This window comes from Coloeus monedula (assembly GCF_965178545.1).
Source record: "Coloeus monedula genome assembly, chromosome: 4".
Taxonomy (NCBI): Eukaryota; Metazoa; Chordata; class Aves; order Passeriformes; family Corvidae; genus Coloeus; species Coloeus monedula.
In genome coordinates, this window is record NC_138784.1 from 72,509,555 (window position 1) to 72,521,295 (window position 11,741).

The following is an 11,741-nucleotide window of genomic DNA, read 5'->3' on the forward strand; positions in this document are numbered from 1 at the left end:
AGGGTTTATCTCCAGGCAGTGCTTCAAATGGATCCGTTTACACTGTTTATAACCCTTCCCAACACAGTTCTCCCTTTGACAGATGCATGATTTCAAGTGCCTTGTGTACTTACAGAGAGCAAGGGTCCTCCTCAGTGAGATCAGACAGAAAAACATTGGCAAAGTGGATGAAGAGGGCACCTATTGCTTGCTTGGAGGTATCATAAAACCTGGAGGAAAAAACAAGATTTTCTGGAGAAGCTATAGAGGGAATTTCATTTCTAGGGAGTACCAACTACTTTATGGAGGTTTCCTTGGGAGGCAGCAGCACATTTCATTTAACAACTAAATGTCATGCAGGATACACAGGGGGCCTCGAAGATTGTTCATGTAAGAGAAAATAATATTATGAACACGGTCTTTTCAAGTTTCAAATGAAAAATCTCACCATATCCTCCAGGGACGCCTCTCTGCCTTTGGTTCCTTAAATCGCTTCACTGCAAAGAGAATTAGAGAGGTTACATTACCCAGATGAACCACTCCACGTGTGCAGCCCACACCCATCTTCACTGCAGAAGCAGTCAAAAAATCCTGCAGGACCCTCAGCATTTGCAAGGTAAAAGCTGAGCAAAGCCAAAGGACCTCCCCAGGGTGGTGGTGGAATCACTGTCCTTGGAAGTGCCCAAACGACATGTACCTGGTGCTTAGGGACACGGGGTAGGGGTGGGCTTGGCACTGCTGGGTTAATGGTTGGATTTGATGTCCTTGGAGGGCTTTTCCAGCTTTAATGATTCCATGGCTCTATTCTCTGGCCTGGATGCAAACCAACCAGAGGCAATGCCTGCACCCACGGGTCAGCGGGATGGACAGCAGAGGTGCTTGGAGAGAGGTGGGTGCTTCCAGCATCCCATGCTGTCAGCATCCCTCAGCAACAGCATTCCCATGCCATGGGAAGTGACCTAGGGAAAGCTAGGGAGGGGTCATCACTACCTACCAGCCCTAAAAAATCCTCCCAGGGAACTTGAAATTACGTTAGTGACAGCAAAGGAACTCTTCCTTCTTTGGAAACACACAAGGTCAGGTAACTGCTCTGTTCTCTCCATCTGGGTTTGAGCACTCAGGCTCCCCCCAAGGGACAGCCTGGGCTCATTCCCCTGGGAAATGCCTTCCTGATGCAATGTGGAAGGATGCAGGGACTTCCCTGACCTGAGCCTTGACATTTCAAAAGTGCAGCTTTGTACTGCTTTTACTGGCAAGGCGACAGGGCAATAGATGAAAAGGTAACGGCGACAGGACAATGGGGAACTGCTTTCAACTAAAAGAAGAGATATTTAGACTGGGGAGAAATTCTTTACTGTGATGGGGGTGAGGCCCTGGCACAGTTTGTCCAGGGAAGCTGTGGCTGCCCCTGGATCCCTGGAAGTGTCCAAGGTCAGGCTGGACAGGGCTTGGAGCAGCCTGGGATAGTGCCCATGGCAAGGGGTAGAATGAGATGGGCTTTAAGGTCCCTTCCAACGCAAACCATTCTCTAATCCTGTGATCTCCCTAATCCCAGAACTTCAGTCAGGCACGTGCAGGGCTTTTGTGTCAGTCTCAAACCCACCAAAACCCAGCACTGCAATGACCTGATCCATTATTGCCAGTAATGAATAACAAAGCATCAGTCAAGTTACACCAGACATTGCTGCAGCAGTTTGTGCTATCCCTGCCCAGAAACAAAAAGCTGTTGGCCCTCATCCAGCTGAATCCCACCACAAGATATCCCTGCAGCAATGACTTCCATCAGTACAGACAAGATCTATCATCACTGGTGTCCTTCAAAGGCCCATTTGCATTTCCCCTACCCACAAGCATCAGACCCACAGACCAACCAAGTGGCCAGAAGTGTTTAAACCAACCCTCAGCTCATGGGGGCAAAGAGCACAATGCTGCAGAGAAGCTCTTGGAGGGGTCTTCAGGCCATTAGGCCAGCCAGCTGACCACTAGCTCAACCACAGGAGCACCAGGCGTGATTTTCATTATTTTCTTAATGAGAAGTGACATGTTATGTATCCACAGCCACTCAGGCTAGAAATACAGTAATTCAGTGTGATAAGATGACAAGTAAGAGGTAAGAAGTTAATGGTGTGGTGCCTTGTTGAACACAGCTTGTCATGCCTCATTAGATTTAAGAGAGTTATCTGAGACTGTGTAATTATCAGAGACAGTAAAACTGTTGTATTAAAGATAAAAGCTAGTATTATAGAGAAATAATTAACTGCTTAATAGGGCATTTACTGAGCAGAGCTGCAGCAGGCTGTCTCCAAATTAAACCAGAAATCCAGCCAAGATTACCAGAGCTTAAACAGAGAGCAGAGTTGTTTGATAGCTGTGACCTGGGGTTAGGGGGGATGTTAAATCCACACAGGAACAGCACCACATCTTTGAAGACTCCAGGAGATGATGGAGCCCTCTGTGAAGCAGCACTTCTGTCCTTAGTGAGCACAGCAGGGCTCTGGAGACTGAGCAGCCACTGCAAAGCTTCCCTCTCCTCCTCCAAGCCCTACAGAGTGCCAAGCCATGGCATGCATGGGCACAGGCTCAGCTGGATGAGGCTACAGAAAGGCTGAAATCTCCTCTGCTCTTCTCAAAATGTGTTTCCACTCAGCAGGTGGAACTGGATGATCTCTAAGCTCCCAACCGTTCTGATTCTGAGACTTTGTAAGGTCAGGAGAAGGGGACCCAGGTCTATCCCATCAAACATGAGCAGAGCACCACTGGGATGACAGCCTGCCTTCTTCAGGGTGTGCCCTCACAAATCACCACTCTGCCCCTACTCGGCTCCAGCTGCTGCAGACAAAAAGCTGTGAAGTTGAACCAAAAGGGAAGGAAGACGAGTGACAATTTGAGAGATTCCCTGCCCATGGCTGAGAAAGGGTAGGGCAGGAAACAAAACACTTCCCAGCCCTTCCTCCTCAGTCAAGGACAATAAAGATCATACATGCTTGAAATTCCCTCAGAACTACCAGGCTGGGTGGAAGCTGACATCTGAATGAGAACCTGTGAAATGTTAAAAGAAGAAAGATTTGGAGGAGTCTTTCAATGTAGATCTGGAAACAATCAGAAAGCTAGAAGATAAAAGCACAATGACTGCTGTCCTCACTCTTTTTCCAGGGTAACATAGAGGCTAATATTCATGGTGTTCTGTTGATGCAATAGAAAGGGGACACACAGCTTTGCCTGCCCTAGACACAGATAAATGCTGTGAAGTTACCAGAGCTTGCCACAGTCAATGTCCCACAGTCTACTTCTGCTTTTACACAAATTCTCTGATTATAACTGATCAGGACAAGGGCAGCAGCAACAACAGCCCTATTCCCTTGTGCTGTTCCTCACCCATGCTGGAGCATCCTCCCTGCATCCCCCATTGACCCCACACTGCATTCAGGCAGATCTGCTGCAGATTTGTACATCAGAACAGGTATAAACCCCTTAATTTAAGCAGAATTAGCTGCAGCATCAACCAGCTGCTGATCAGCAAAACAGGCTACCAAGTCAGGTTTCTACAAAACTATAGGGGGAAAGTTATTTCCCTAGGAGATGGTCAGACATGCTTGGCTGAAAGCCAGACCACCCCCCTGACAAATCTTACTGCAATCAACCACAGGACTCTGAAGTTGAGGTTTGGAAGGGAGCTGCTGACTCCACAGCCAAAGCTTTTGGGATATGATTCACAGGCATGCAAGCCCGACCCCACCGAGCTCAGCCACAGGCCCAGGGGATGGATACTGAAGCCACAGGGATGAACCTTTTATTAGAAGTACTACAAGATGCATCAATACACTTAAATTGTGAAAGGTCCACCAAAAATAAAGGCTGAAATGCCCCAAACTGGTGATACTGTTACCTGCTTTTAAGAGTGGACTAAATTGACTGCCATAAACCCCATCTGCGGGGCCACATCCCACTAGCAAGAGGGTCAGGACTTTATTCCTGGCCTGTGCCAAAGAGGACTGGGAGCTACTGTACCAGGGAGGAAAGAGAAGCTCTTCCCGTACCCAACCTCTGTGTTATTTTTGGCAGTACAGTCTCCAGTAACATATTACCACCTATTTTGCAGGACACACCCTTTCCCAAGGCCTTTTCCAAGCCTCAGGCAGGAAAGAAGCCAACATGCAGGATACGGAGCCAAAACCCTGGGGTCTGCACTATTCTTAGCCAGACAGCTCGACCCCAGACACAATGGGAGGAAGCAGCAGCCACTGTTTGCAGAGAGCAGCCAACATGCTGCTGGCCAGAAAAGTGTGAAACTTCCATTTCCCATCAGGTTCAGGGAGCAGCAAAAGTCCTGGTTTTCCTCCTCAAAACACCTGTCAGTGGCTTGATGACACGGACTGCTACTGACTTCCATCCTCTGGTCTGCACTAGGTGTATTTAGTCATTCCAAATAGCCTTGTACCAGTTACAAGAATGCAAGCACAAGTAGGAAAACTGGCAGAGGAAGGAACAGAGATCAAGGCTACGTTCATGGAATCACAGAATGGTTTGACTGGAAGGGACTTTAAAGACATCTCGTTCCAACTCCCTGCCATCGTCAGGGACACTTTCCACCAGCCCAGGTTGTTCAGGAGCCTCAGCTGGATCACTCATCCTTCTGGAGACTCCAAGTGCCCCAATGAAGGCCACAGCATACCCTGGCATGGTTCTCAGTTTTAAGCTCAACCCCCTGTGTCTTATTTCTACACAGATTCTTAGAGCTGTCATGGCCAAGTGCCAGGTGGTCACCAACCAAAGCTGTGAGGTAACAAGCATCAGTTGTGCTTTGCACATTGAGAACAGAACATATTATGTGCTGATGCAGTACATCCTGCAGGACACCTGGACAGAGGCTGGGCTCCAGCTCAAACACAGAGTGTCCTGGAGGAGGCAGTTGTGATTTCCCTCTATATAAACCATCTCTACACTGCAAGACAGTCCCTTGAAAAATGGAGTTTAGACAAGGAAATAAGACCATAAAATCCAAGATCATTAAGAGAACAACACCTGAAGAATGAAGTGATGCACAAGCAGTTACCATAGAATCACAGATGGTTTGGGTTGGAAGGGACCTTAAAGATCATCTACTTTATACTCCCTTTTAGCATTTAAGACAGCATTTTATCCAAACCCAACTTTTATCATTGAAGTCTCTCTGCCATACAGTTTTCTTACAAATGCTGTTAAAAAAAAAAACAGCTGGAAATTTAACAGACTCCTTAAAGCTTTGCACGCTCCACCTCATAATTATAAAAGACTAATTTCCCTGTAAAGTTTTATGTAGCGTTAAGTCACCCATAGCATCAACTGCTCACCTCATGTTACAGAACCAACTCATCCACGTGCAAGGTGCTCTGCTGCCCACGGATCACAGGTAACTTCTCATGCAGCTCTACTCTGCCAGCTCATTTCTCATCTTCCCCAAACCCCTTTGTTCCTTCAGAAACCAGGAGCTTCCCACTCCCCACTCTGCCTCCACCACTCGGTTTGGCTGCTCAAGGGGTGACGGCCAAGGAGAGGTCAGAGCAATCAACAGCTGCAATTCAAAAGCTTTGTGGAAAGCTGTGTGCAGCTTAATGAAGCACACTGAGTGCTGCACAGACCTTCCAGCCCACAAAGTGCAACACGTGTTCTCGAGCTCATCCAGTTTTCAGATGTACTGAAGCAGAAGAGAAATGTGCTGGGAGTCCTGCCATGTGCAGCTCGTTGCTTAACCCACAAACCTACATGTAAATCAGCAAGGACCCAAGCTTCACACTGCCAGAGACACTGTTAACCTCTGTGGCTTTGTTTTTTCTCTAGAGGGAAAAGCATTTACAGGGGTGAAGTTGGAATTTAAATGTTCTTGTGTGTGAACAATTTAAATCGCACACAGTTACGCACTTGTGTGAGAGCAAGCAAAGCCAGCAGAGCCTGTTTTGGGCATGGTAAAGCTGCAGTGTTTTTGTGTCCTAGGCAGATTTATTTCAGAACAGAATGGAAGTCTGGACAGATCAAGTGCTCTAGCATTTATTTCTTTTTTTGTCCTGACATGGACTCACACTTCTACCCACCCTTATGAGGTATTTACAGTGTAAAATCAAAACACAAAACAGAAAGCACTTGGGATACTTTTGAAGCACACAAACAGCACTTCAAAATACGTACAGCAACCACCCTGAACTTAACACTGGGACAGGATCACAGGATGGTTTGGGTTGGAAGGGTCCCTTGAAGGTCATCTCGTTCCAAGCCCCTGCCACGGACAGGGACACCATTCACTAGACCAGGTTGGTCAGAGCCCCATCCAAACTGACCCTGAATATTTCTAGGGACAGGGCATCCACCATCTCACTGGGCAACCTGTTTCACCATTTCAGCACCCTCACGGTAAAAAATTTCTTCTTGTATTTAGTTTAAATCTATCCTCTTTTGGTTCAAAACCATTGCCCTTTTCCCTATCACTACAGGGCCTAGTAAAAAGTCACAAAATATGAGTTAAGTTTGATTTCTCTGGTGGAGATGAGTGCAACAGCTTCCACGAGTCCCTCTCAAAGTTCTCAACACAAAGTTGCTCTCTCCCATTTTACCATCCAGGAGAAAAGCAACATTGAAAGGTCAGCTGGAAAATCCAAAGGGATCAGGAAAACACAGACCACAGATCAAGGGGATATTTCTGATGTTCTTTAACAACTGTTTTCAGCCACAGAGACACCATTTCTTTTACAGGAAGTCTGGTAAACTCCTATTCTGTGGCTCTGCCTCAGGACAAGCTACTTGGACCAGTGTCTAAAATACCATCCCAGGTGCAAACAGAGCATCTCCAGCACCAAGTCCTGCCTGGGGGTCAGCACCAGGGTCCCTACTGCAAACAGCTCTGCCTTCTTAAGACTAAGCTCAATGCAAGATGTCCTGGAAAAGCACGTCCAGCAGTGATGTGACAGAGGAGACACTGCTGTCACATGAGGCAGGATCAACACATTTTCAAACAAAGCTGAAAACCAGATTTCCCACTGGGTTGTGGGGCTCAGTCCAGTCCAGCTCTCCTTGCCTGGCAGTCTGAGTGCTCTCCAAGAGCAAAATCTATTTTCATACCAACATCACAAGTGCTACTACACCTCATTCAGCAGCTCAGAGGGCTGCCAAGACAGTTTCAAGAAAAGAAAAAGCTGGAAGAGAAACAAATGTTCATGTGTGTCCTCAACACTGTTTGTGGTAGAGTAGAAAATGAATATACCAGCTCCAGGGAAAGCTTTTTCCATTCACGGTGGAGACAAAAATCCTCCAACTCCCCAAACCTGTTTCTCCTGCACTCCAGTTAATTCACAAAGAAGGCTATGGATACAATTTATACAAAACATCTTCCCTCATTTCAAAGAGCTTTGCTGTCCCCGGTGCACACCTGGACAGCTTTTGCTAGTGTAAAACTCCTTCCTCAAAAAAAGAAAAAAAAAAGTTTTCAATGAATAGAGGCAACTGCAGGGACTCCGCCCTCAAACTCACACCCAGCCCCTGCAGCTGAGGTAACTGCAATGAGCTTTCTTCGCTCAGCTGAGTGATGCCCAAGGCAAAGCATTACAAACTGCTTCGGATGGGATTGCACAATTATCCCCACTCCTCAGTGTCATGACCTCCCCAAGGAGACACAGAAATCCAGATTGCCACATGCACACAGCTGCTGGGCTCCACCACCTCTGCTTTCAAGTGTTTGTGTCTCAGTTCTACGACTGCCCTTACAGCCACAGTGCCTCCAAAGCCACCCCAGGCAGGTGGAAAGGGTAACACCTCTTTGCCGTTTGATTGTCAAATGGGGCAAAGCTGCAACCACAGCAAGCCCTGGTCATACTGGTGTAATAAATGGTTAAAAGCTTTTTTTTTTTGGTTGAGAAGAAGTTAAAAGTTGCTTGTTAAAAGATCGGGGATATACAGTTAATGAGTTAATTGTTACTGTGACTGTACAGTGTAATGTTGCCATGTGCCCGCTAGGTGGTGACACCAATGGGGGAAAGTAATGGGTCTATAGACAGGAGGAGAATATTCTAGAATGTTCTTAAGATGACTTAATTATTATGAGGTAAACATCCTGAGGAATTATTGGTTAGGGGGCAAACCAATCACTCGGCGCCCCAGAGACTGATGGAGCTGAACACCAATGAGGACCCCAGCAACGAGCCAGCAGAGGGAGGATCTGAGCTGCACCAATCACAGCATCAGAGAGAGACCATAAAAACTGCCCCGGGCTCAGCCCCTGGGGCTCTTCCTGAGGAACCTGAATCCGAGGGAACGTCCCGAGTGTCACACTGGTTTTTTTCTGGGTTGTCGGGTGGGACTTGGGCTTACCTCGAGTCTCTGCTCCTGGTTTTCTAAGTCCAAGCCTCGTTTATAACACTGGGATTAGGCTCGACTACAACCTTAAAGACCTTGCTGGAAAAGCAACAGAGTGTTTGTAGGCTGAAATGAACTCTGTCATCACTATGCTCAAGGGAGTTGACAGAATAATAAAACCCCACTAAACAGCTGTCCTGACTCCCTGCCAAGGCTGGGCATCATTTACTTCTGGCTCCCGTTTTCACCACACAAAGGACCAATTTCACAAACTGCACTGCAACAGTGAGCAACCACCCCACTCCATCACTCAAGATTAATTTCCTCCTCAATTACGTTTTCCTACCAGGTTGGCAGGAGAGAATCTTCCCAAAGCCTCAAGAAACACAGATTCAACGACACAAATTATTCTGATAGAAACAAACTTATCCTCCCTGCAGTGGCCATGCTTGGGACACACATTCTGGAGGGATACTCTGAGCACATCCCATGCACACACACACACACCTGCATAACTTTGCAGAACACCACATCATTGTTAGTCTGAGTTCCTCTAGATGTTTTCAAGAGCTGTGAACAGTATCTGCACAATTTGGAAATCTCACCTATCCAAATCCAGGTGTTCCTATAGCTGAGCTGCTACTTTAAAGTAGAAGGAATGAAAAAGGTCTTGGCTTGAGTTTGGACAGGAATTTCCTAACATGGTGTTGACTTGGAAAGGACCTTAAAGGACATACAGTTCCAACCCCCTGCCATGGGCAGGGACACCTTCCACTATTCCAGGCTGCTCTAAGCCCCATCCAGCCTGGCCTTGAATACTTCTAGAGATGGGGCATCCACAGCTTCTCTGAGCAACCTGTGGCAGGGCCTCACCACCCTCGTGGACCTCCTTTCCACTCATCAACCCATGGCCTGCAACATCCCAGCAAAGCAGAAATCACAGTAATAAAACCAACAGAAACACACCCCAAGAATGTCACAGTACTGAAGGCAGAAGTGTCAAAGGGCTGACTGCAGACACAGCAGCATCCCAAGTTCTAGATGATGTAGTTACCCAGCCAGGACTGCCTGTCTTGATGTTGAGCTGGATGCAAAGAAGATGCCATCAAAGTTCCCAGCAAGTTTTTTTCCTCAGCTCCAGAGGCTTCCATACCTCCCAGACACCAGAGCCTCCTCCTTCTCAGAACGCTGCCAACTGAATGGGCCACAGAAACAGCCCAAAAGCTGCTGCCCAACACAAAATCATGGGTGAGCCCACCACAACCAGCATGGGTTAGGAGTCAGCACACAAATAGCCCCTCCAGCACATCCAAGGAAGCCTGCAGCTAGAAGTGTGTGACTGGGGCACAGATAAGGACCAGCTGGGGTGGCTTAGGGACCACCAGCCCAGCTATAGCCAGAGGAGGTGCTGTCACTGGGATCCCAGGACTGTAAACACATCTGCCCTTGGGGTCCCAGCCGGCAGTTCCACCACAGATGAGTCACAACAAAACCGCACAGGATCAGCTTTCGGTTTCTCTTCATTAACCAAGAGGTTGTTAATGTTCTTGGAAATACCAGCCCTTGCACCAGCAGTTAGCCCAGGGTTGATGATTTTCTAGCGGGGGTTATGTAGCCTCATCCACAGAGGTATTCCAACATGATTTACTGAAGTCCTTGATTTTATGGGACACCCCATGGAGTTTACAGGACAATTAACCCATATGAACGCATCACTAGGGGGAACAGGAACAGAAAAAGAAATTACCACTATTCTTACTGTCAAAATTTGGTGAAACACAAGCAGTGGCATGTTGCAACTGGGCTGCTCCAGCTGGAAGAAGGTATCAGTTACCACTAGAAGAACTTGTTGCAGTTTTCCCTGGCAGCCTGGCCTTAACCGCAGCGCTGGAGCCTTTGAAAGTGGTTTCCAGAAGGCAGAGGGGGGACAAGAGAACCTCAAAATCTGCAGCTACTTGGCCAGAAAACTTGGAAGTTTTGGTTCACAGTCACCACAGGCTTTTAAACAAGGAAAACAGATCGAGTTCTGGCATGTTGACTGAACTTGTGCTAAACCACTTAACCCTGAAGAGCAGCAACACACACATTGCTCTGAGCAAAACACAGCTGCAGCACAAAACAACAGTAAATTTTCACGGCTCTTTCAGCCTCAGTGCTCCCCACCTTTTCACAGGATCGCAGAATCAATGAGGTTGGAAAACACCTCTAATATCAAGTGCAGTCATTAATCCAGCACTGCCAAGTCCGTGACGACAACACGTCCCTAAGCACCACATCCACACGTCTTTTAAATCCCTCCAGGGACGGCGACTCCACCACTACCCGGGGCAGACTGTTCCAATGCCTTCTCCTTTCGCGGAAGAAGCTTTTACAAATATCCACTCTAAATTTTCTCCAGTACAACTTGAGGCCGTTCCCTCTGGACCTGGAAATCACACCCCGGGATAATTTTTCTCACTCCTCAACTGATTTCTCCCACTGCCACCCCTTCCCAGTAACCAGCAAAACACGTTCTCTCTGTAACCTCCTTCCCCGGACCCTCGAGCCCTAAAACTTCGCGCAGCTGAAGCGAAAATTAAACAAAACAGCATCACAGCGCAATTAACCCACCCTCCCCACGCAGCGCCGTGTCGGACACCCGCCCCGTTTTTGTCAGCTCCTCCCCGGCAACTCGCGGGGTTACACCAACACTTTCTTACCCTTCATTAAAATTTTCTAAGTGACTGAGCAATGGCCAACACAAGCGCAGCCACTTTTAACAGATTACAGCCGCGCGTTCCGCGGACCTTCATTACCATCAGATTAGGGCTGGGGACGGGAGTTTTTAAGAAGGAGCATCTGGCGCAGCAACCGCCGGCTCGGCAACATCCACAGCACGTCCCTTCCTCCCAAACCCAGCCGGGAGTTAGCACAAAACTTGGGTGTTTTTAAGTGACCGGGCACCCACCCCCGAGCGGCGCCGAGGTGCCGCCGGTCCCCCCGCGGGCAGGGGGTGCCCCGAGCCCCCCGGTACTCACGCATGAGGGTGCTGAAGGCGCAGAGAGCCAGCAGCGCCTGCAGCAGCACCCCGAAGCGCCCCAGCAGCGCTCCGCTGCCGCAGCCGTGCGCCGGGCGGGGGGCGGCCATGGAGCTGCGGGATGCGATGGGGCGGGATGGAGCGGTGCGGGATAACGGGGAACGGAACGGGGCCGGAAACGCAAATGGGACAGTCCCGGCCCCGCCGCGCACAAAGGCGGCCCCGAGCCGCCTCCGCCCCCCGGCCCCGCCCCGCCCCGCCGGCAGCGGCACCCGGGGCGGGGCGGGAGGGGAGGGACGGCACCCGGGATGGAGATGGATTGGGGTTGGGGATGGGCGCAGGGAAGGGGACATGGATGGAGATAGGTATATGGAAGGGGTTGGAGATGAGGATACAAAGGGGACAGAGAGAGAGACAGAGGCATGGG

At 48.8% G+C, this 11,741-nt stretch overlaps 1 protein-coding gene across 1 annotated transcript in view; it reads right to left on the reverse strand.

Annotated features, from left to right (window-relative positions):
* The window catches only part of LOC309572294 (store-operated calcium entry regulator STIMATE-like), a gene marked incomplete at its 5' end in the record, with an annotated part of 29,123 nt that extends 17,699 nt beyond the window's left edge, over positions 1–11,424 (reverse strand). The window contains 3 exons of the mRNA XM_082280454.1: positions 114–209; positions 428–476; positions 11,316–11,424. Coding sequence (XP_082136580.1) covers positions 114–209; positions 428–476; positions 11,316–11,424 — 254 coding nt within the window. The remainder of the gene's footprint in view (positions 1–113; positions 210–427; positions 477–11,315) is intronic.
* Between the last annotated feature and the right edge of the window lie 317 nt (positions 11,425–11,741).